This window comes from Procambarus clarkii, chromosome 78 (genome assembly GCF_040958095.1).
Source record: "Procambarus clarkii isolate CNS0578487 chromosome 78, FALCON_Pclarkii_2.0, whole genome shotgun sequence".
In the NCBI taxonomy this organism is placed as follows: domain Eukaryota; kingdom Metazoa; phylum Arthropoda; class Malacostraca; order Decapoda; family Cambaridae; genus Procambarus; species Procambarus clarkii.
In genome coordinates, this window is record NC_091227.1 from 14,144,199 (window position 1) to 14,169,166 (window position 24,968).

The 24,968-nt window shown below is 42.8% G+C and overlaps 2 protein-coding genes across 2 annotated transcripts in view; one reads left to right on the forward strand and one right to left on the reverse strand.

Annotated features, from left to right (window-relative positions):
• Positions 1–15,727: 15,727 nt before the first annotated feature.
• LOC123746129 (probable G-protein coupled receptor No18) overlaps positions 15,728–24,968 on the reverse strand; it is a 93,241-nt gene continuing 84,000 nt past the window's right edge. The window contains exons 4-5 of the mRNA XM_045727422.2: positions 20,033–20,147; positions 15,728–17,932 (exon numbers count right to left, since the gene is read on the reverse strand). Of these exons, the coding sequence (XP_045583378.1) occupies positions 16,405–17,763 (1,359 nt within the window). The 5' untranslated portion in view covers positions 17,764–17,932; positions 20,033–20,147 and the 3' untranslated portion in view covers positions 15,728–16,404. The remainder of the gene's footprint in view (positions 17,933–20,032; positions 20,148–24,968) is intronic.
• On the forward strand, positions 19,265–23,941 carry LOC123745934 (collagen alpha-2(IV) chain-like). Its single transcript, XM_045727042.2, has 2 exons — positions 19,265–19,272; positions 22,078–23,941. Exons 1-2 carry the CDS (start codon positions 19,265–19,267, stop codon positions 23,939–23,941), a joined length of 1,872 nt encoding a protein of 623 aa, XP_045582998.2.

Genomic DNA, 24,968 nt, shown 5'->3' on the forward strand with positions numbered 1-24,968 from the left:
ACTTGTTATCTGTTGTATTCTATTTATCCCACAATCGATTATCAACATTTATCCTACGTCCTGTAGAAAATAGTAGAAAACTTTAAAAATAGGTCACAATGTGGCTGAAAACAACCCACCCAATTCCCCCACACCCATGAAAATGTCGACCTTTTAGTTCATCCAGTTTTTTTTATGTAGTCTTAGTTGCTCAGTCTATTGGGCCTCATTCCGTGAATTTGGGCTCGTACCGTCAATTTGGGCTCGTATCGTCAATTTGGGCTCGTACCGTCAGTTTGGGCTCGTACCGTCAGTTTGGGCTCGTACCGTCAGTTTGGGCTCGTACCGTCAGTTTGGGCTCGTACCGTCAGTTTGGGCTCGTACCGTCAGTTTGGGCTCGTACCGTCAGTTTGGGCTCGTACCGTCAGTTTGGGCTCGTACCGTCAGTTTGGGCTCGTACCGTCAGTTTGGGCTCGTACCGTCAGTTTGGGCTCGTACCGTCAGTTTGGGCTCGTACCGTCAGTTTGGGCTCGTACCGTCAATTTGGGCTCGTACCGTCAATTTGGGCTCGTACCGTCAATTTGGGCTCGTACCGTCAATTTGGGCTCGTACCGTCAATTTGGGCTCGTACCGTCAATTTGGGCTCGTACCGTCAATTTGGACCTCATTCCGTCAAATAGTGTTGTACCGTCAAACCAGACTAGGGCCAACAATCGCCCAATTGTTCGTGGTCTTGCAGTAATAACCATGACAAGAAAAGCCCTCATTATCCCCTTAACGAGCGCTTCATTACACAGTGTTCATGTCACTAAGAAGATCGAATCACAAGTCGATAATTAGTAATCACCCAATTACGGAACAAGACGTTGTCACTGGCCCTTCGTTACATGTAGATTAAGGGTTCGATAACGTTCCCATATCTGTGTATACTGTAATGATGACCTGCTAGTAAATTGAGGATCAATTTTGAAGAGATTGTATATTAATGATTAAAAAACATAATAATAATAATAATAATAATTTTGTTAAGAAAAGTACATACATAGTTGCAGAGTTACAGTACAAACATTGATTTAAATATAGAGGTAGTACATACAATACCTAAAGCCACTAGTACGCATATTCAACCATATATATATATATATATAATATATATATTTATATATAATATGGTTTCGAACAAGCCTGAATGGTCCCCAGGACTATATGCAACTGAAAACTCACACCCCAGAAGTGACTCAAACCCATACTGCCAGGAGCACTCTGCTGGCGTACAGGATCCCTTAACCGCTCGACCAACACGACCGGACAAAAGAGAATGGTAGCCGAGGCTATTTCCATCCCCCCGCCGGCACTCGGTTGGTAATCTTGGGCTTGGTATTTTATCAAGTCGCCTCATTCTTTGGGGCACATTCTTTAGGGCATTTGTGTTCCTCACGTGTGCCCCCCAAAATGAGGTGATTTGATAAAATACCATGTCCAAGATTACCAACCGAGTGCCGGCGGGAGGATGGAAATAGCCTCGGCTACCATCCTCTTTCGTCCGGTCGTGTTGGTCGAGCGGTTAAGGGATCCTGTACGCCAGCAGAGTGCTTCTGGCAGTATGGGTTTGAGTCACTTCTGGGGTGTGAGTTTTCAGTTATATATATGGTTGAATAAGATATTAAAATTACAATTGATATCACACTGAAAAGCAGTGCGGGTCGGGGATGGTGGTTGGAGAGAGGGTCAGTGGTGGATGGTGAAAGTAGGATATCATATTGTATGATATCATATTGTATGATATCATATTGTATTGTATCATATTGTATTGTATCATATTGTATTGTATCATATTGTATGATATCATATTGTATGATATCATATTGTATGATATCATATTGTATGATATCATATTGTATTGTATCATATTGTATTGTATCATATTGTATTGTATCATATTGTATTGTATCATATTGTATGATATCATATTGTATGATATCATATTGTATTGTATCATATTGTATGGTATCATATTGTATTGTATCATATTGTATGATATCATATTGTATGATATCATATTGTATGATATCATATTGTATGATATCATATTGTATGATATCATATTGTATGATATCATATTGTATGATATCATATTGTATGATATCATATTGTATGATATCATATTGTATGATATCATATTGTATTGTATCATATTGTATGATATCATATTGTATGATATCATATTGTATTGTATCATATGGTAGGGTAGGGTGGTGTTATGTGAAATCATCTCTGACCACTGGGCGTAGTCTTGTGGGCAAACAAGTGTTTACTGAGCTTGTGTTTGTATGTGTGTGTATATTTACTATTTACTATTTATGTCTGCGGAATCGCGCCATTAGCTTTTGGACCCCGCCTTTCTAGACAATCTATTTTTCCTCTATTATATCTATTACATATATTTATCTCTAACACACACGCACATATCCCCAGGAAGCAGCCCATAGCAGCTGTCTTACTCTTAGGTACCTGTTAACTGCTAGGAAAACAGAGTCATCAGGGTGAAAGAAACTTTGCCCATTTGTTTCCGCATCGGGTGGGAATCGAACCCGGTTCTTAGAACTTCGACCCCCCGAGCGCTGTCCACTCAGCCGCGAGGGCCCCCGAGTTGGGTGGGGGGGTTCTGTGTGTGTGTTTGAGTACTCGTCTAATTGTGCTTGCGGGGGTTGAGCTCAGGCTCTTTGGTCCCTCCTCTCAACTGTCAATCAACTGGTGTACAGATTCCTGAGCCTATTGGGCTCTCTCATATCTACACTTGAAAGTGTGTATGGAGTCAGCCTCCACCACATCACTGCCTAATGCATTCCATTTGTGTGTGCGTATTCACCTAATTGTATTCACCTAATTGTGTTTGCGGGGGTTGTGTGCGTGCGTGCGTGTGTGTGTGTGTGTGTGTGTGTGTGTTGGTAGGTTGGTGCGTGTGTGCGCGCGCGTGTTTACGTGTTTATAATGTAAATTACGCCAAGCAATTGCACACATTGCGGACCATCGCTACTGAAATACGTCAATAGATTCAATAATAATTGAAGGAGGAACGGCGAGACTCGCCTCGCCTCTTGTCTGCCATCAAAGTAAACTTGCCTTACATTCCGGCTCTGAGGGCCTCACCGCCCGCCACTCCTGTGATAACATGGAGGCGATATCAACATACCTGGAGGTCCCACGAAGTCGTAGTCATGGCACAAACACTGAGGTTATCTCTGGTATCTTGAGGTTATCTCTGGTATATATCACATGTTGCTGAACAAAACTACAAGGGCCGTGACGGGGATTCGAACCTACGTCAGAGGGGATCCCAGACGCGCCTTAATCGACTGAGCTACGACATGGTTAAAAGAATTGCAACCGGGAAATCAACTTGACCTATCACGGATCCTGCAGTCTCTCCGAGACACAAACCAGGGTTTTACACAATTCGCCCATGCACCCCATGCTCTGCCAAATAAGCTATTCTACCTCTTCGAATAGCTATTGGCAGAGCTCAGGTGCATGGGAGAATTGTGTAAAACTCTGGTTTGGGTCTCGGAGAGACTGCAGGATCCGTGGTAGGTCAAGTTGATTTTCCAGTTGCAATTCTTTTGACCATGTCGTTGCTCAGTCGATTAAGGCAGCGTCTGGGATCCTCTCAGACGTAGGTTCGAACCCTCGTCACGGGCCTTGTGGATTTGTTCATTTGATGCATCACGCTATTGTGATTTCTGTGTGTAATGTGTAGCACATGCTGTTATCTCTCATCAGATATCATTAGACAGTATTAAATTACGATTCATCAAGCACTTACGGATTCACTTACGAAACCTCTACATCTTTCCTCGATCATGGCTGCTTAGTTTGCATTTATCAAAGCTTGTATGAGCTCCGAAGCCCAACGAGATTGTCTACATCAATAATAACATTCACTTCTGAACTTTAAAAGCTCGTGAATTACTCAATGTAAAGCCACCATGACTAAAAATGATGTACGGGATGATGGGGCCCGGGAGCCGAAGCTCCGTCTTGCAAACATTGTTAGGTAAGTACTTTTTGTTAATTAAGCACTCCACACACAGACACCGAGCGCGCTCGAGCGCTCACGACCTGATCAAGATTAAATAACACCAATAATTGGCTACTGAAAATCTATACCATCACAAGCATGGTAATGAGTGTGGAAACAGTACATAGAAAATGGAGAAGAGAAGGGAGGAAGGAACGAAGAGCAGGAGGAGGAGGAGGAAGGGAAGGGAGGAAGGAACGAGGAGCAGGAGGAAGGGAAGGGAGGAAGGAACGAGGAGCAGGAGGAAGGGAAGAAAAGGTAGAGGAAAGGATAATGAGGGATAAAAACTAAAGGCATTACAAAGAGAAACTGAGATAAAGACGCCTGGAATCACACGAAGATTACCACCAGAAGCTCAGCATCTCCACGAATTTCAGAATCTGCAGAGGATTCAGAATATTCGTATGATGACACCTTCACAGGCACGGCCCCGGGATTCGCTACGGACATGAAGGAAATTCAGAATGTTCAGAGGTCCAAATTAAAATAGGTGGGTACAGTACAATGAACGTTTGGGAATAGACAGAACATGTGGAAACCGTACAATGAACGTTTGGGAATAGACAGAACATGTGGAAACAGGACAATGAACGTTTGGGAATAGACAGAACATGTGGAAACAGGACAATGAACGTTTCGGAATAGACAGAACATGTGGAAACAGGACAATGAACGTCTAGGAATAGATAAATGAGTACAGTTAGCGCAGGATATTGCAAGCTCTAGCAAGTATATTTGATGTAAGAAAGTGCAATGTTTTAGGCAAGGCACTCGAGTGTCACTTCACACATACAGGAGGAGGAGGAAGCCAAGGCCGACGTCATACATGGAGGAGGAAGCCGAGGCCGACGTCATACATGGAGGAGGAAGCCGAGGCCGACGTCATGCATGGAGGAGGAAGCCAAGGCCGACGTCATGCATGGAGGAGGAAGCCAAGGCCGACGTCATGCATGGAGGAGGAAGCCAAGGCCGACGTCATACATGGAGGAGGAAGCCGAGGCCGACGTCATGCATGGAGGAGGAAGCCGAGGCCGACGTCATACATGGAGGAGGAAGCCGAGGCCGACGTCATATATGGAGGAGGAAGCCGAGGCCGACGTCATACATGGAGGAGGAAGCCAAGGCCGACGTCATATATGGAGGAGGAAGCCAAGGCCGACGTCATACATGGAGGAGGAAGCCAAGGCCGACGTCATACATGGAGGAGGAAGCCGAGGCCGACGTCATACATGGAGGAGGAAGCCAAGGCCGACGTCTTACATGGAGGAGGAAGCCAAGGCCGACGTCTTACATGGAGGAGGAAGCCAAGGCCGACGTCATGCATGGAGGAGGAAGCCAAGGCCGACGTCATACATGGAGGAGGAAGCCAAGGCCGACGTCATACAGCGTTATGTTACCTTCATTTGGTGCAACTACTTCTATTTTCATCTGTTCTCACCCTCATTTGTCATTGTCTTTATCATTCACCCCCTTTTCCTGCGTCTTTCTCTTCCTTTTCATTTCCTTTCCCCTCTCAGCTTCATCTCTCAAACTTTCTATATCTGTCTTTTCTCGCTCTCGAGAACAGATGTCTCGCAGGGGAGAACTGTATTGCAAACTGTTATTTTAAAACAAGTTTTAATCACCGTGTATATGTCGCTTTCATTCTTAGCTTCCATATAGGGAAAGTTTGAATGTGAGGCTATGGGAAACATTCTTGGAAAAGTTCACACCCTCCTAAGGGTAAGAACGTTTTTAATTTGATCATGTTTTTCGCCTCTCTGAACATTATAGTGTTTTAATCCTCGTGTGCCTGTGTCAGACAATTTATTACGGGTTTGTTTTACTTCATATTTTATTTTGTTCATTGGGAAATGGGCAGTTATCTTAATGGAAATTTTCAAGGAATACTGATATCGTGCCCAAAGACTTGTGATAACTTCCAGTGTCAGACGTGGAACGTATTCTCTGTTAACCTGGCCTACAAGTAGCACGTCGTATTTTGACGTATGCTCTACCTAAGGCCCTGGGACCCTCGGGCCTCCCTCTTTAGGGGGAGCCGGTCGGCCGAGCGGACAGCACGCTGGACTTGTGATCCTGTGGTCCTGGGTTCGATCCCAGGCGCCGGCGAGAAACAACGGGCAGAGTTTCTTTCATCCTATGCCCCTGTTACCTAGCAGTAAAATAGGTATCTGGGTGTTAGTCAGCTGTCACGGGCTGCTTCCTGGGGGTGGAGGCCTGGTCGAGGACGGGGCCGCGGGGACACTAAAAAGCCCCGAAATCATCTCAAGATAACCTCAAGATCATCTCAAGATAACCTCTGCTCTTCAGGAATCAGAGGTGAAGGATCATCAATGGGGATGCTGTTGATTGCAATAGTTAAATTAATTTGCATTTCGTGTGGTTAATGGGAGTTTTGATGACCTATAGCACGTCCGAAAGTGAAGTAACGACAACGTTTCGGTCCGTTCTTGACCATTATCAAGTCATGTGATTTAGTCATCATATTTTCAGCCATGTTATTGTGACTCAATTTTTTTTTATGTACTCGCTTAATTGTACTCACCTAATTGTGCTTGCGGGGGTTGAGCTTTGGCTCTTTGGTCCCGCCTCTCAACTGTCAATCAACTGGTGTACAGATTCCTGAGCCTACTGGGCTCTATCGTATCTACATTTGAAACTGTGTATGGAGTCAGCCTCCACCACATCACAGCATGTATGTATATTGAACAGATTGAGAGTTCTGGCATACGTGTTCTGACTTAACCACTTGGACCATCAGGGCTCGAACGACGACCCTGCAAGAGACTAGGCAATGGCTCTACCTAATTTTTCAAACCTTCTGAACCTTCTCGTGGCTATCCTATTTATTTTTAATATGTTCTAATTACATCTTTGAAGGTTTTACGAGTCGCATCTCTCTCGTTAACTGGGTTTTAATATTAGAATTTATTACATTTCATTTATTTTAACAGAAAGATGACAAAATAAATCGTTTAAGTGGTGTTACAAATACATGTAAAATGCTCTTAAAGTACCCTAAAATGTAGACAGTCTCGCCTAACACTATCACTCACACCAGCTTGCACAAAGTACCCTTAATGGACATTTGATCGCCGCGTTATCCCTAATATATTGTGCAGTTACACTGGAATGTTAAAATTTCCTCTCCTTTTGCAGACTAAGGACAGCCAGTTTAACAACGTCTGCCGTAATTCTCTTAAAACTGCTTTTGTATCCGGCAGTTAGAGTATCATTCATTATAACAGCGGCTTAATTTTCGCCCTAAATCTTAAAAAAAAAGAACAAAAAGTAAACGAATATTTGTTTTTTAAGGAATTCTTTGCATTTGTGCATCGTACAATTTGTTGAACTTAGCAAGGAACTGATTTGCTTTCCTGAGATATGCTGAAATATTCCCAGGGATCTGTTGAGGGCTCCCGGGGATCTTAACAAAAATCTTAACAAAATGACATTGAATGTCTGTTAGTATAGAAGACTGAAATTCTAGGCCTGAAGATCGTCCATTACATGTTAATGGTAAGAGGTCCAATGTGTCATTGTTTCGAACGCTCGTAACGAAACATTTTTGGTAAGGAAATGGCAACCCGTCCTCCACAATAAGTCCATTCCATCCAGCGGTCGACCCCAAAAACGCATTCATCCATTTTAACATTTTGTTCATCCAAATTACAAATTTTCTCAATTATAAATTAATATTGTTATATATTTGCCTACTCTGCATGTTTAGGCATTGGTTAGGTTAGAGACTTAGGTTCTGTTGGCGATTATTTGTATTTGTACTTGAAGCATTTACAGCGTTGTCGTTGGAAGTAAAGTCGTCAGTGACGCACTTGTTCAGGAAGTGTTCGGATGTCATCAGTTGAGAGTCATGTGTAAACCGTTTTTTCTTCATAAGCCAGGGGGGGGGGGGTGGAGGGGGTTAGCGGGTGCATGGAATGGACTTTGGCCTTGGTTTACGAGGACGGGCTGGAGACCAGTATATGGAAGCATCCTTTGTGTAACATTTTTATTTTCGTACTTAAAAGTGTAGTATTAAGGGTAATGAGGCGAGTATGAGGTGGGGGCTCTTGTGTTGGTTTACCTCATACTCGTGAACCATTATGTTGGTTTATCTCATACTTGTGAACCATTGTTGGTTTACCTCATACTCGTGGACCATTGTTGGTTTACCTCATACTGGTGGACCATTATGTTGGTTCATCTCATACTTGTGAACCATTGTTGGTTTACCTCATACTCGTGGACCATTGTTGGTTTACCTCATACTGGTGGACCATTATGTTGGTTCATCTCATACTGGTGGACCATTATGTTGGTTCACCTTATACTGGTGGACCATTATGTTGGTTCACCTCATACTGGTGGACCATTATGTTGGTTCACCTCATACTGGTGGACCATTATGTTGGTTCACCTCATACTGGTGGACCATTATGTTGGTTCACCTCATACTTGTGAACCATTATGTTGGTTTACCTCATACTCGTGGACCATTATGTTGGTTCACCTCGTACTGGTGGACCATTATGTTGGTTCACCTCGTACTGGTGGACCATTATGTTGGTTCACCTCGTACTGGTGGACCATTATGTTGGTTCACCTCATACTCGTGAACCATTATGTTGGTTCACCTCATACTCGTGAACCATTATGTTGGTTCACCTCATACTGGTGGACCATTATGTTGGTTCACCTCATACTGGTGGACCATTATGTTGGTTCACCTCATGCTGGTGGACCATTATGTTGGTTCACCTCATGCTGGTGGACCATTATGTTGGTTCACCTCATACTGGTGGACCATTATGTTGGTTCACCTCATACTTGTGAACCATTCTGTTGTTTCACCTGATACCCATGAAGACTTATGACGGTTCTCCTCATGAACCACTGCGACAGAGCTAATGATCCACTACGTTACTTCTCATGAATCAGTAGGACACTTCCTCATGAACCACTACGACACTTCCTCATGAACCACTACGACACTTCCTCATGAACCACTACGACACTTCCTCATGAACCACTACGACACTTCCTCATGAACCACTACGACACTTCCTCATGAACCACTACGACACTTCCTCATGAACCACTACGACACTTCCTCATGAACCACTACGACACTTCCTCATGAACCACTACGACACTTCCTCATGAACCACTACGACACTTCCTCATGAACCACTACGACACTTCCTCATGAACCACTACGACACTTCCTCATGAACCACTACGACACTTCCTCATGAACCACTACGACACTTCCTCATGAACCACTACGACACTTCCTCATGAACCACTACGACACTTCCTCATGAACCACTACGACACTTCCTCATGAACCACTACGACACTTCCTCATGAACCACTACGACACTTCCTCATGAACCACTACGACACTTCCTCATGAACCACTACGACACTTCCTCATGAACCACTACGACACTTCCTCATGAACCACTACGACACTTCCTCATGAACCACTACGACACTTCCTCATGAACCACTACGACACTTCCTTATGAACCACTACAATCAGAAAAAAACAAAGATGCAACCTCTCGGCATCTTTGTTTATTATTTATGTCTCCAGAATCTCCTCAATGGAAGCCTTTGTTGACTTTGGAACATCAGTATTGAAATCCGTTGCTTATGCCTAATTAGCATTCTGATAGGATAGTATGAGGCAGCAGCTCATAATTCTGCACTTTCTTTCCCCCTGATAATTCCCTCATAATTCAGGAGGTAGTAAGTGGGTTTGGCATGAGCTTTTGTGAGTAATAATAATAATAATACTGATATTGAAACAGAGAATTAGGGGGTGTAATTAAGTCTTATTATTCTCTATATGCTCTTTGTGTTGCAGTGTTTGCGTAACGGTTGCAATTACAGAGATCTGTTGCAATTATGTGAAGGAATTTCATATCAAAGAAACTCTCTATATCGAGACGCTCCTGCAGATAACTTGATTGAATATGTCTCTTGGAGACATATTCTCTTCAGCAGGTACTACAAAGGGTAGCTCATGTTCCACTACAATGAGTGGAAGCTAATAAACTCTAAATTGTGCGTGTGTGTGCGTGTGTGTGTGTGCGTGTGTGTGTGTGCGTGTGTGTGTGTGTGTGTGTGTGTGTGTGTGTGTGTGTGTGTGTGTGTGTGTGTGTGTGTGTGTGTGTCTTGCAAGTTTTTATCTGTGTGGTGCAAATGTATTACTGTGTGGCACTCGGCTGCATTTCTGAGTGGAACTGTAATTGTATCTAGAATGTAATTTAATCTTGAATTCAAGTAGTCAGGACGTGTACCATTTTTGGAACTTTGTGTTTTCTGAAATGTTCCGTTATTTAGTTCTGATCAAGTTTGATCGGAGAGCCGGATCAGGCGAGCTGTACCGGATATATATATATATATATAGGGCTCTGCGAACAGTTCCAAACAACAGCCTTTCAGATCAGATTATGAGAAGACCAGCCTGACCCCAAGAGTCTCTGGGATATAAAAGAACTATGACAATCGATTACATGTAAATTACATTTAAATAATTGTAGCCATATTTTCAACGGTGTGGCATTGTGCTTAAGGGTATGATCCCCATGATTCTCACTCCCATTAATTGCATTGGGCTCGATCTAGACCCACACACAGAAGCTAAACATCTTTGCAAAACGAAAAACAAAAATTTCACTCGTGTCTCTCAATACAAGAAAGGGAATCTGCTGTAATATTTGCATCCAATTAAATATTTTATGTGGCTCAATTACCAAATTGAAGTAATTTTATGTTTAGGAATGTATTCTTTCTCAGTTGATTGTGGGTCATTTATAAGAGAGAAACACACCAACTGTCAGAAGTGGAGCTGAGCAGAGTTGGGAGCAGTGAGAAATTTTACCCAAGGGAGAAGGGAGGGGGAAAGCCAAGAGCACGGGGTAGGGGGGGGGGGGGTCAGAAAGGATGAGGGAAGTAGTAAAGAGGGAAGGAATGGGAGAGATGGAAAGGGTAAGCAATACGACAATAAACTATCGAGAGATACACAAGTCACATTAGAAGAAAAATGTCTATAATCAGATAATTAGACCACATCGAAGGAAGGTAAGGTAATTATCAGGGGGAAGCACCAAGCCATTACGACTATATAGCACTGGGAAGGGGTCAGGATAAGGATTTGGGATGGGACGGGGGGGGAAGGAATGGCGCCCAACCACTTGGACGGTCGGGGATTGAACGCCGACCTGCATGAAGCGAGACCGTCATGGAAGGAAACTAAACTGAAAATGACAAGGAAATGTGTAATGAAACAGAGAAACAAAACACGCCCTGAAAATTTTTCTACCAAACTTTTATTAAATCAGTCAGGAGTAACACAGGACACCCTCGAGTGAAGGATTATAAAGTAGCGAGAAAATTACAGAAAACAAGGTGCGAAAGAATCATGGTACTCTAGAAGTACTGAAAGACGAAGAACCCAAGATAAGAATTGAGATAAGAATTGCAGAGCATTGAGTTCTCGGAGCAGTTCCCGCACCGAGACCACAATCAGATAACATATCTATTCATAATAACTTTACTGCCATGCCAGCTAACCAACGCACCACAATCATGGAGGTTTTTTGAGCTGTTACTTTTCATAGAACTCCGTATTTTGTTCGTTGGGGGGATCATAGCTCCAAAAATCCAGTATTTTACTTCAAAAGACAGCTTGTGCTTTAGCGCATGGACGGCTCTGATTAATTAACAAACAGTTAAGCTTTTCTTTAATCACATAATTTAAAGACCTAGAGAAGGTTTTGGCTGATGTGTGTGTGTGTGTGTGTGTGTGTGTGTGTGTGGGTGTGGGTGTGTGTGTGTGTGTGTGCGTGCGTGCGTGTGCGTGTGCGCGTATATTAGAGAGAAATATATGTAGTAAATATAATAGAGGAAAAATTGATTGGATAGAAAGGTGGGGTCCAAGAGCTAAATAGCTTGATTCTGCAGACACAAATAGTATTTACAACTAGTAAATACATACACACAGGAATCAGACATTGACAGTTATGAAGCTAGCAACCTGCATGGTATTGTTCCCTCCCTCAAAAGTCATCATGATAACATCAATATTTTCTCGTAAAGCGACAAATATATCCTTTGTTTACACACAGAAATCATAATACCGTGGTGTTGACCAGACCACATACTAGAAGGTGAAGGGACGACGACGTTTCGGTCCGTCCTGGACCATTCTCACAATCGACTTGAGAATGGTCCAGGACGGACCGAAACGTTGTCGTTCCTTCACCTTTTAGTGTGTGATCTGGTCAACATACTTTAGCCACGTTATTGTGACTCATCGCCTGCATACCGTGATGCATCAAATGAACAAATATACAAGGGGCCGTGACGAGGATTCGAACCTAAGTCCGAGAGCATCCCAGACGCTGCCAAAATCGACTGAGCTACGACATGGTCAAAAGAATTGCAACCAGAAGTTCTACTGTACATGGTTAAAATTAATCTTACCAGAATAAGGCAGCGTCTGGGATGCTCTCGGACGTAGGTTCGAATCCTCGTCACGGCCCTTGTGGATTTATCCTTTGTTTGATTTTGAAATTCGAGATAATAACTGAAGTCAGAGCCCAAGTATCTTGATCAAGCGAGATGGATAATGAGGTGAGAGAAACGAACCTGGGTTCCATAACGATTATATTTAGGTAACATATATAATTACAGGCGTCTTTTACAAGGAGAGATTTGGTGGAGTCAATTGTTATGTCAGAGGGGTTGGTTCCCCGATTAGGGGCTCAGTTTGGGGAGCCAATCCCTCTACTCCGGACAAAAGTAATAGGAGAAAGAGCAAGTCCAATAGACAGAGGAAGGTGCTTAGGTAGATTATCCCTCGAAGGTCAATATTTGGTCCTCGGGAGGAAGCCAGACTCTCTTGGTGCGGTCATCAATATATGAGGCCAAAGTAGTCACTCGAGAGAACTCGAGCTTATCCACTCTGACCTTGAAGACCTTGGTCCACCTTCACCAGTGTGTTGATATGCTAGTTACCCGCGCCAATACTCTGGGTTATTCCCCCTTTAAAGGCTATGTACAGTTCCATTACCTTAGTTATTTGAGTCGATGCATCAGCCGGACAGCAATAGGCTTATCCGCCGGAGCATTCCATGCACACACTCAAAAGCACACACAGGAAGCGCATACATGTATGTACTTGGGTTCAGCACGCAGCTTTCATACATTACAAAACACGCTTGTTCACACACACACACACACACACACACACACACACACACACACACACACACACACACACACACACACACACACACACACACCACATAATGTGTGCACGATAGACAGGTGTTTGCAACGAGAGATGAATGAACACTGAGCAGCAGTGAGGGAAGGTCACCTGCTCTCAGCCCACTATAATGAACGTGTGAGTGTGTGTTAACCCAGTGCTTGAGAGTCGTGGGAGAACTGCTGCCTTTGTTTACTCCCGTAAACTTCTAATCAAATCTCAGTCCCCTCTCTACCCCTCTCCTTCAATTCTCTATATCCCTCTCCATCCAATTTTCTCCATTCCTCCCTCTCTTATCACTAATAGCAATCATCTCCATCTAATGCCCTGACTTCTCTCATCATTGAAAGCCTGCCTTCACATGTTTAAAGCCTCCACTATACATATTTAAAGTCATCTTTACATTACCAGTTTAAATCCCTCTTTTCAAGCATATAAAGCCCTCCCCTTACAACCCATTTAAAGGGATCCCTTCGCCCATTTAAAGCATTCCTTTCACCTATTTAAAGCTCTCTTTTTCATCCATTTAGTACCCTCTCACTAATGTAAAACCCCTCCCTTCACGAATTTAAAGCCCTCCTTTCATCCATTTAATACCCTTCCCCATTCGAATTTCTCCATTTCCTCTCATCCTATCCATTCCATCAGTCCTAAACACTCCCCTTCCATCGTACTCCCACCATTCCTTCCTGTCCATTATTCCCTCCCCACCTATCCCCGAAGTCTCGGCTGTGCTAAAGGTACTCGTCGCAAACCACTTCGTTACATACAAGCTAAGATTAACAGTCCAGCAGTTAGGCTCTATTTAGAAGCTCTGTCTACTTTGAATCGACAATACTGAGTGTTTACTTCAACAATGCATTTTATCACTTACAGGTATTTCTCATAAATATAGATGACACTCCACGCTTACATGTTATATGATATGTATAAAATATAAAATAATGTAATTTTAAAAAATACAGATTCGAAAAATGCTTGAAAATATTGCTGAATATTTCTCTCTCCAAACTGGGATCGAATTAATTAGTGTTTCTTTCCATTGGTTTTCGGATTGGCTTTTCTTGTTACATCAGTTGACTAGTGTGCCACTGCACTTCTGTTAATTTTACACCAGATGTGGTTCTCATATATATATATATATATATATATATATATATATATATATATATATATATATATATATATATATATATATATATATATATATATATAATGTCGTACCTGCTATGCAAGGCCCGATTTGCCTAATAAGCCAAGTTTTCCTGAATTAATATATGTTCTCTAATTTTTTTCTTATGAAATGATAAAGCTACCCATTTCATTATGTATGAGGTCAATTTATTTTTATTGGAGTTAAAATTAACGTAGATATATGACCGAACCTAACCAACCCTACCTAACCTAACCTAACCTAACCTAACCTATCTTTATAGGTTAGGTTAGGTAACCGAAAATGTTAGGTTAGGTAGGTTAGGTAGTCGAAAAACAATTAATTCATGAAAACTTGGCTTATTAGGCAAATCGGGCCTTGCATAGTAGGCTGAGAAGTGCGTTCTGGCTACTAGGTACGACATATATATATATATATATATATATATATATATATATATATATATATATATATATATATATATATATATATAATGTCGTACCTAATAGCCAGAACGCACTTCTCAGCCTACTATTCAAGGCCCGATTTGCCTAATAAGCCAAGTTTTCATGAATTAATGTTTTTTCGTCTACCTAACCTACCTAACCTAACCTAGCTTTTTTTGGCTACCTAACCTAACCTTACCTATAAATATAGGTTAGGTTAGGTTAGGTAGGGTTGGTTAGGTTCGGTCATATATCTACGTTAATTTTAACTCCAATAACATAAAATTGACCTCATACATAGAGAAAAGGGTTGCTTTATCATTTCATAAGAAAAAAAATATAGTAAATATATTAATTCAGGAAAACTTGGCTTATTAGGCAAATCGGGCCTTGAATAGTAGGCTGAGAAGTGAGTTCTGGCTACTAGGTACGACATATATATATATATATATATATATATATATATATATATATATATATATATATATATATATATATATATAATGTGTGTGTGTTTGAAGGCAAGTATTAAGATTTTGATGAAATGCCATACAAGTCTTTTTTGCATTCTCTTTTAACTATATAGAGAAGGAAATAAGCTCAGTCGTGTTGTGTACATATAAACGAAGCGTATATATTCTCTCCCTGTCATTGGATAGTGTGTTTATTTTTGTATATCCCCATCGTTATATATATATATATATATATATATATATATATATATATATATATATATATATATATATATATATATATATATATATATATATATATAATATAATGCTGACAGTCAGAAATTAACAATAGGAGATAATGAGCACATTTATTCAGCATCACTGCCAAGTAGCTGTTCTGAAGTAACTGTTTCAAATTAGTGAAAGTGATGGAAAGAAGGAGAGAACATCATCATCTTATTTCCACCAATAACGCTCTAGAAAAATAATGTTGTTGTAGAGTTCTCTGAACTAGTCTGAAGGTATCTCCTATTTTCTTCTTCCACGGATTATTCACTATATACACAGGATTATACATTGTGTATATATATATATACAAACACACTGGTGAGATTTGCCTCATGACTTCACCAGCACCTCTGACTCCTAGTTTAGACAGCCGGTTTAATACACATGCTGACAGATCAGGTAATCTAATACTTTCAGTGGTGTTGATGAGTGATGTGAGGATTCTGTTCTCTACATTATGTTGAAACTTTGACAACAATAACAATATTCTCCACTGAAGGTTCAGTAAAGTTTTCATTTTATTTTAAATTACTTTTTGATATAATTTCTCGTTTATTGTAGCACAATTCAAGGCCTTCTAGCCGACCTTTCTATAGTCTATATCACTGCTACGCAAGTGTCAGAAGTTCATGCCTAGCCTATAGACTGCGACAACTTCAGTTCACATTGTCAGTGTAGGAAATGTTTGTGGAAGTCCAGGATGAAGAGGATGATGTATTAAGTTATATTGTGGCAGCGTTGGGACATCTCAGGATTCTGGCGAAAGCTCTTCGGAAATCCATGTTGAAAATGGTGTATATCACGGGGTTGAGAGATGAGTTAATGTACCCCAACCACACAATAAAGTTGATCACCTTATTGTTGGGCTGAGGACACGATGGACAGAAGGGTAGGATGACGTACATGAGGAAGAAGGGAAGCCAACACACAACGAAGGAACCCATGATGATCCCCAGAGTTCGGGCTGCTCGACGCTCCTTCGATAAAGAAATCTTTTGTTTCTCTTCGATAAATTGGTAGATTTGACTTCCACTCTTTGGATTGACTTTGATGACAACGTCTGCGGCGCCCTTCTTCTCTTCCACCGGGGAACATTCATCTCTCGGGTTGCTGATGTCGTTCTCCGTAACGGAACTCTCGGCTATGACCGGGGGAATCAGAGATGTCGTAGTTGTCGTGGCTGTTGTCTGCGCCGTCACCGACTTCCTCTTCTTTCGTCGTTTTTTTTGGACTAATTTTTTCTTACAGCTGTCGTTGTATCCATTCTGGCCGTTCTCGCTAACTGCCGAGTCCTCCTCCCGGGGGACTCTGGTCTTCCCGGTGTTTGGTATTTGGTTGAGTCTGGAGGCTTTGGCGCGCTCACGAAGCCTCCGCCGAGTGGCTGTGAAAATTTTAATATAGACCAGCGTCATGATTAAAAGCGGGCAATAGAAGGACCCGGAGGAGGAATATATCACGAACCCTCTCTCCTGCGTTAGTATGCAGGGCGTCTCTTTCGTGAACTTCTCCGGCCAGTCATTCCAGCCGAAGAGTGGTGGCAGGCAGATGATAACGCTGATGGTCCACACCAGAGTGATCATGATGAGCACGCGTTTCAGGGTCCGCTTCTGGGCGTAGTTGATGGGGTCGGTGATGGCCCAGTAGCGGTCGAGGGCGATGGCGCACAGGTTGAGGATCGACGCCGTGCAACACATGATATCGCAGGTGAGCCACATCTCACACAGGTACATTCCGAATATCCACTTGCCTATGATGCTGTAGGCGACGTTGAAGGGCAGCACGAAGACCGCCACCGTCAGGTCGGCCACAGCCAGAGACACGATAAAGAAATTCTGTACAATCCTGAGCGGTCGGTACGTGAACACAGACAGGATGACGAGGACGTTGCCGACTACGGTGAATATGATGATGACGGTCAGAGACACCACCGTCATCACTATCTCCCAGATGGGCATTTCGATATCAAAGTTCCAGTCATCATCATCAAGATAGCGAGTTTCCTCTTCAAGTCCCGAAATGTTGAGGTCTGACTCGACGAAGACTGGAAGAGTCTCGTTCGCATTCAGCTTGAGGATCGCCATCTTGAGCAGTGTTTTCAGATGATTCAAGAGAGAGAACTCATTTTAGGCATACATTTGTCGCTGGTGTATGTAGGTGGTCACGTCCGCAGTCTCCTAAGATTCCCCTTACTTGTCCAAGGTTAAAAAGTAACTCGACTCTGCTCTCCTGTACAGCCAGATCGCAGTCATTCTGAAATTCGAGACAAAATATTAGATATGGTGTGACGCAATGATTCCAAACAATGTACATCCATTCAGTGTTAAATACGTTACCTAAAATGGTAATGTTTAAATGTTTTAGTATAGAACATGCAAGACCAGTATGTTATTGAAGCATTCAGTGAAATAATGGAGGCAGCTTTGGCTCTTCACTTTTTCTGTAATACTTTACGACGGCATAAAACGCCGTCACACTGCTTAAATGTATATATTTTTATCCCTCCCACTAAGAAAAAAAGGTTCACGTCTCTTACCTATCATCAGGATGCTACGACACTTCTCCCACCTATTAGGTAAATAATCTATGAGGAAGATCTTGAGCCTCCTCTGTCAGTCACGTAAGCAGATATATAATACTAACCTCACCTAAACGTGTAGCTTACAAGGATTTATGGCACATTTCGTATTTTCTTCGTTATTATTCTTAGTGTAGATCAACACGCTGCAATCGCTGATTGGGATCACCTCGTTCGTTACTACTCGCTTAGTGTGAATATCAACTCGTCCGTTACTAATATCGCTTAGAATACAGATAACTCGTTCGTTACTAATCTCGCTTGCAGTACAGGTCAACTCGCTCATTACAAATATATCTTACAGTTCAGATGAACTCGTTTGTTACTAAATCTGGCTTATAGAACAGGCCAACTCGCTCGTTACTAATCTGGCTTGCAGTACAAATCAACTCGTTTGATACTCTAGCTTACAGTATACATCAACTCTCACAGTCGAAGCAAATAACATTTGATCACTTTGAGTGATCTATATTGCAGTGGGCGTCAGTGCAGTCAAAGCCAATACAGGTATTTATACCATGCAACGTTCCCATCATTGACTGGTCATTGATGTTGAACATTACCATCAGATGCGTGGTCGTGCACTCCGGTTAACGAAGTTATTTATTTCCTTATCACAGAGGAAAAAATACTCATTGTCGCAATAATATTTGCAATTTTGTGATGGGATAATATTGAGGTTTTGCTTTCGGTTCGAACCCGTATCTTTGGAGTCCCCAGGTCGTATGATGGGTTCGAATCCCTCAAACCTGGCCTTCTAAAGCACACGCGCTACAGACTCAGCCATGATGAGCCCATGAAGGGGATTCTTGGGATGAGTGTTCGAGTCATTTGCATGGTTTCAATATTTTCACACAGATTCATCACTTAACTGATTTCATTGTGAATTTTAAGGTTTTTTTGCTCTTCGTCAGCAGCTGATCATATCACTCGTTGATCGAGCGTGTTGCACGATGATAATAAAATAGCTTTTGTTGTAGTTGAATGTAATAAATTCCTATGTCACGATGACCGGGTGAGCTGGGGCTGATTGGACACCTTGTTGCAGAAAGCATTTGAATGAGGGGATGTGGAACGTGGATGGTGGATAAGCCACGAATATGAGAGGAAGTGAGGCACGTGGATAAGGTGGTGATGAACGAGGAGGAGGAGGATGATATGTCGAACGTGGAGTTGAAGCACGTGAATCACTGTATGTGGAATGGTGGATACTGCACGTGGATAAGAACATAATGAAAACTTATTTCCTGATGTGATATCCTCACACATCAGTATAGCTAATGTGCTTCCTTTTCTTGCATTATTCTAGAGGAAGAGAGGGAGGATAGAGAGAGAGGGAGGATAGAGAGAGAGGGAGGATAGAGAGAGAGGGAGGATAGAGAGAGAGGGAGGATAGAGAGAGAGGGAGGATAGAGAGAGAGGGAGGATAGAGAGAGAGGGAGGATAGAGAGGGAGGGAGGATAGAGAGGGAGGGAGGATAGAGAGGGAGGGAGGATAGAGAGGGAGGGAGGATAGAGAGGGAGGGAGGATAGAGAGGGAGGGAGGATAGAGAGGGAGGGAGGATAGAGAGGGAGGGAGGATAGAGAGGGAGGGAGGATAGAGAGGGAGGGAGGATAGAGAGGGAGGGAGGGAGGGAGGATAGAGAGGGAGGGAGGGAGGATAGAGAGAGAGAGGGAGGATAGAGAGAGGACAATACATGGAAGCATTCCAACGTGAACATCAAGAGAGAGGTGGACACACAGACATACCATCACCTTAGGTGTATGAAACATTACCTTAGGTGTATGGAGAGTGATGTTGGGGTCCTGTACAGAGTTCTCCAAGGACAGTGTGACAGGGACTGTCGCGTTACCGTCTCGTGTGTCGCCTGTCTCAGGTCCCGACGACCGCCTGGGGGAACGATACCACGTTTAACATAACGACCAGTTTAAAGTTTCCACTTTTTATTCACTTCAGCATGTTGCATGTTTTCCCAGGTGTGTGTGTGTGTGTTCGTGTGTGTGTGTGTGTGTTCGTGTGTGTGTGTTCGTGTGTGTGTGTGTGTGTGTGTGTGTGTTCGTGTTCGTGTGTGTGTTCGTGTTCGTGTGTGTGTGTGTGTGTGTTCGTGTGTGTGTGTGTTCGTGTTCGTGTGTGTGTGTGTGTGTGTGTGTGTGTGTGTGTGTGTGTGTGTGTGTGTGTGTGTGTGTGTGTGTGTGTGTGTGTGTGTGTGTTCGTGTGTGTGCGCGTGTGTGTGTGTGTTCGTGTGTGTGTGTGTGTTCGTGTGTGTGTGTGTGTTCGTGTGTGTGTGTGTGTTCGTGAGTGTGTTCGTGTGTGTGTGTGTTCGTGTGTGTGTGTGTTCGTGTGTGTGTGTGTTCGTGTGTGTGTGTGTGTGTATGTGTGTGTGTGTGTACTCCCCTTGTTGTACTCACCTAGTTGAGCTTGCGAGGGTTGAGCTTTGGCTCTTTGGTTCCGCCTCTCAACAGTCAATCAACTGGTGTACAGATTCCTGAGCCTACTGGGCTGTATCATATCTACATTTGAAACTGTGTATGGAGTCAGCCTCCACCACATCTTTATTTAATGCATTCCATTTGTTAACTACTGACACTGAAAAAATCAGTGTCTATTCAATTTAGTTAAAGGGGACATGATCACTACATGCAAGATTCTCAAAGGAATTGATTCATTAGATAAAGACAGGTTATTTAACACAAGTGGCACACGCACTAGGGGACACAGGTGGAAATTGAGTGCCCAAATGAGCCACAGAGATATTAGAAAGAACTTTCTTAGTGTCAGAGTGGTTGACAAATGGAATGCATTAGGAAGTGAAGTGGTGGAGGCTGACTCCATACACAGTTTCAAGTGTAGATATGATAGAGCCCAATAGGCTCAGGAATCTGTACACCAGTTGTTTGACGGTTGAGAGGCGGGACCAAAGAGCCAAAGCTCAACCCCCGCAAGCACAAATAGGTGAGTATACACACACACACACGCACACGAACACACACACACGAACACACACACGAACACACACACACACACACACACGAACACACACACACACACACACACACCACACACGAACACACACACACGAACACACACACGAACACACACGAACACACACGAACACACAGACAGGAACCAGTGACCTATGAACGCCAGAAAAAAAACTATGACTTTATTGAAAGAAAAAATTACTTTTTCACCCGATGCTTTTTTGTCGAAAGATTTGCCTGCGTCAGCGTGACGCCAGTTGTCAAAGGAAGGAGATGTGTGTATATATGTATTGAACATATTGGAAAAGTGGAGGGGGGGGGGGGGGTGTAGAAGGATGAGGCAAGATATTTTTTATTTAAATGTATTCTGTCCCATTTCCCCTTGTACTCGTCTACACCTGTAAAGACTTGTACTCGTCTACACCTGTAGAGATTTGTACTCGTCTACACCTGTAAAGACTTGTACAAGTCTGCACCTGTAGAGACTTGTACTCGTCTACACCTGTAGAGATTTGTACTCGTCTACACCTGTAAAGACTTGTACTCGTCTACACCTGTAAAGACTTGTACAAGTCTACACCTGTAAAGACTTGTACTCGTCTACACCTGTAGAGATTTGTACAAATTGTTACGAATTTAGCGTCTGATCCAGAGTTCAAGAATTCATTTCTTATGGACGGTGCTTATTAACGCACGCAACATGCAGGGAATGATAAAACTAGGAACCTATTGCAAAAATTCTTATGATTTTTTTTCACATACTTCAAGCACACATTAGAAATTGGGTTTCGTGTTATTATTTTCACCATTTCTACATTTAGTCTTCGTGTTGTCACCAGTTCTCCAACACCTGGTCTTAGGGGTGACACTAATGCATCAACACCTGGTCTTAAGGGTGACACTAGTGCATCAACACCTGGTCTTCAGGGTGACACTAGTCCATCAACACCTGGTCTTAAGGGTGACACTAGTCCATCAACACCTGGTCTTAAGGGTGACACTAGTCCAACTCCTGGTCTTCAGGGTGACACTAGTGCATCAACTCCTGGTCTTCAGGGTGACACTAGTGCATCAACACCTGGTCTTCAGGGTGACACTAGTCCAACTCCTGGTCTTAAGGGTGACACTAGTGCATCAACACCTGGTCTTAAGGGTGACACTAGTGCATCAACACCTGGTCTTAAGGGTGACACTAGTCCAACTCCTGGTCTCCAGGGTGACACTAGTCCATCAACACCTGGTCTCCAGGGTGACACTAGTCCATCAACTCCTGGTCTCCAGGGTGACACTAGTCCATCAACTCCTGGTCTCCAGGGTGACACTAGTCCATCAACACCTGGTCTTAAGGGTGACACTAGCGCATCAACACCTGGTCTTCAGGGTGACACTAGTCCAACTCCTGGTCTTCAGGGTGACACTAGTCCATCAACACCTGGTCTTCAGGGTGACACTAGTCCAACTCCTGGTCTCCAGGGTGACACTAGTCCATCAACACCTGGTCTCCAGGGTGACACTAGTCCATCAACTCCTGGTCTCCAGGGTGACACTAGTCCATCAACACCTGGTCTTAAGGGTGACACTAGTGCATCAACACCTGGTCTTAAGGGTGACACTAGTGCATCAACACCTGGTCTTAAGGGTGACACTAGTGCATCAACACCTGGTCTTAAGGGTGACACTAGTCCATCAACACCTGGTCTCCAGGGTGACACTAGTCCATCAACACCTGGTCTCCAGGGTGACACTAGTCCATCAGCTCCTGATCTTCAGGGTGACACTAGTCCATCAACTCCTGGTCTCCAGGGTGACACTAGTCCATCAACTCCTAGTCTCCAGGGTGACACTAGTCCATCAACTCCTGGTCTCCAGGGTGACACTAGTCCATCAACTCCTAGTCTCCAGGGTGACACTAGTCCATCAACTCCTGGTCTTCAGGGTGACACTAGTCCAACTCCTGGTCTTCAGGGTGACACTAGTCCAACTCCTGGTCTTCAGGGTGACACTAGTCCATCAACTCCTGGTCTCCAGGGTGACACTAGTCCATCAACTCCTGGTCTCCAGGGTGACACTAGTCCATCAACTCCTAGTCTCCAGGGTGACACTAGTCCATCAACTCCTGGTCTCCAGGGTGACACTAGTCCATCAACTCCTAGTCTCCAGGGTGACACTAGTCCATCAACTCCTGGTCTTCAGGGTGACACTAGTCCAACTCCTGGTCTTCAGGGTGACACTAGTCCAACTCCTGGTCTTCAGGGTGACACTAGTCCATCAACTCCTGGTCTCCAGGGTGACACTAGTCCATCAACTCCTGGTCTCCAGGGTGACACTAGTCCATCAACTCCTAGTCTCCAGGGTGACACTAGTCCATCAACTCCTGGTCTTCAGGGTGACACTAGTCCAACTCCTGGTCTTCAGGGTGACACTAGTCCAACTCCTGGTCTTCAGGGTGACACTAGTCCATCACCTCCTGGTCTTCAGGGTGACACTAGTCCATCAACTCCTGGTCTCCAGGGTGACACAGTCCTTGTGAAGGTTACCAGCGGGCTCCTGCCCATCACCAATTGGACTCGTACCCCAAGGATAATCATCCATTGTTGTTACTCTTGTCACCTGATAAAACTCTATATATTACCACTGCGTGTTAGCGAAACGTTTCATTCTCAATTCCTTCGCAAATCTGAACACATGAACTCTGCCACTTGATTTATGTCTTATAAACAAAATATGCGTTTGAGGTAATTTCATAGTTCCCAGAATCCAGACCAAGTGAAGAATCAAACGTCTTTCTAGTATATTCACGATAATTGGCAAAGGAATAGGAACTTCCTTTAGGAACTAAGGAATAGGAACTTCCTTTAGGAACTAAGGAATAGGAACTAAGAATAGGAATAGGAATAGGAACTAAGAGTGGACTGCGTTATATGAAAGAAATATTATAGTACAAAATGTGCACAATTATTTCAGTCCGGAATATTAAATATATTTACCATGTATATGGTAAAACATATCTTGTACATTGCTATAAATAAAACTCAAAGTATGGTTCAAAGTATGAACCATTACAGTAAAGCAATAATAGAACATTAATATTCTGGAGAATAAACCAGTTCATGAAACATTAGAAAAGACTATTAAAATATTAGTGGCCTATACACAATGTTGAGAAAATTTATTGTTTATAAATTCATCTCTTTGGCATCATAACAATGATATTGTTTGTGTTATTTCAAATGAAACACAAACGTATGTAGCGTAGATTTATGTGAATATTTCGTACCAGATTTTTTTTCCTGTGAATCCGGGTTCAACACACCGTCAACAATGCAGTTAATGCTAATTTTTTCCGTAATCTCTATATCATAAAAATCTCAATCGGACCCACCTTTTGTATTTGATTTACTTTCTCGGATTCATTTACAAACAGAAGGGGGGGCAAAATCGGAGGGGATAATGCTCCGTGGTCTAACAAAACCACAGTACTCGCACAAATGGAAATACAGTACGCTTAATTTGTGTCTTATTCTTGGCCAATCGAGGGTTTTTTTCAAGTTATGCCCAAGAGCATTTTTATTGCCAAAATTGTATTGTTAGCTATAAACTGTATAAAAGGTATCTGCCTTTTATTTATTTATTTATTTATTTATGCATATACAAGAATGTACATAAGGAATGTGAGGATACAAATATGGTAATTACAGTCCTGTAAAGCCACTAGCACGCGCAGCGTTTC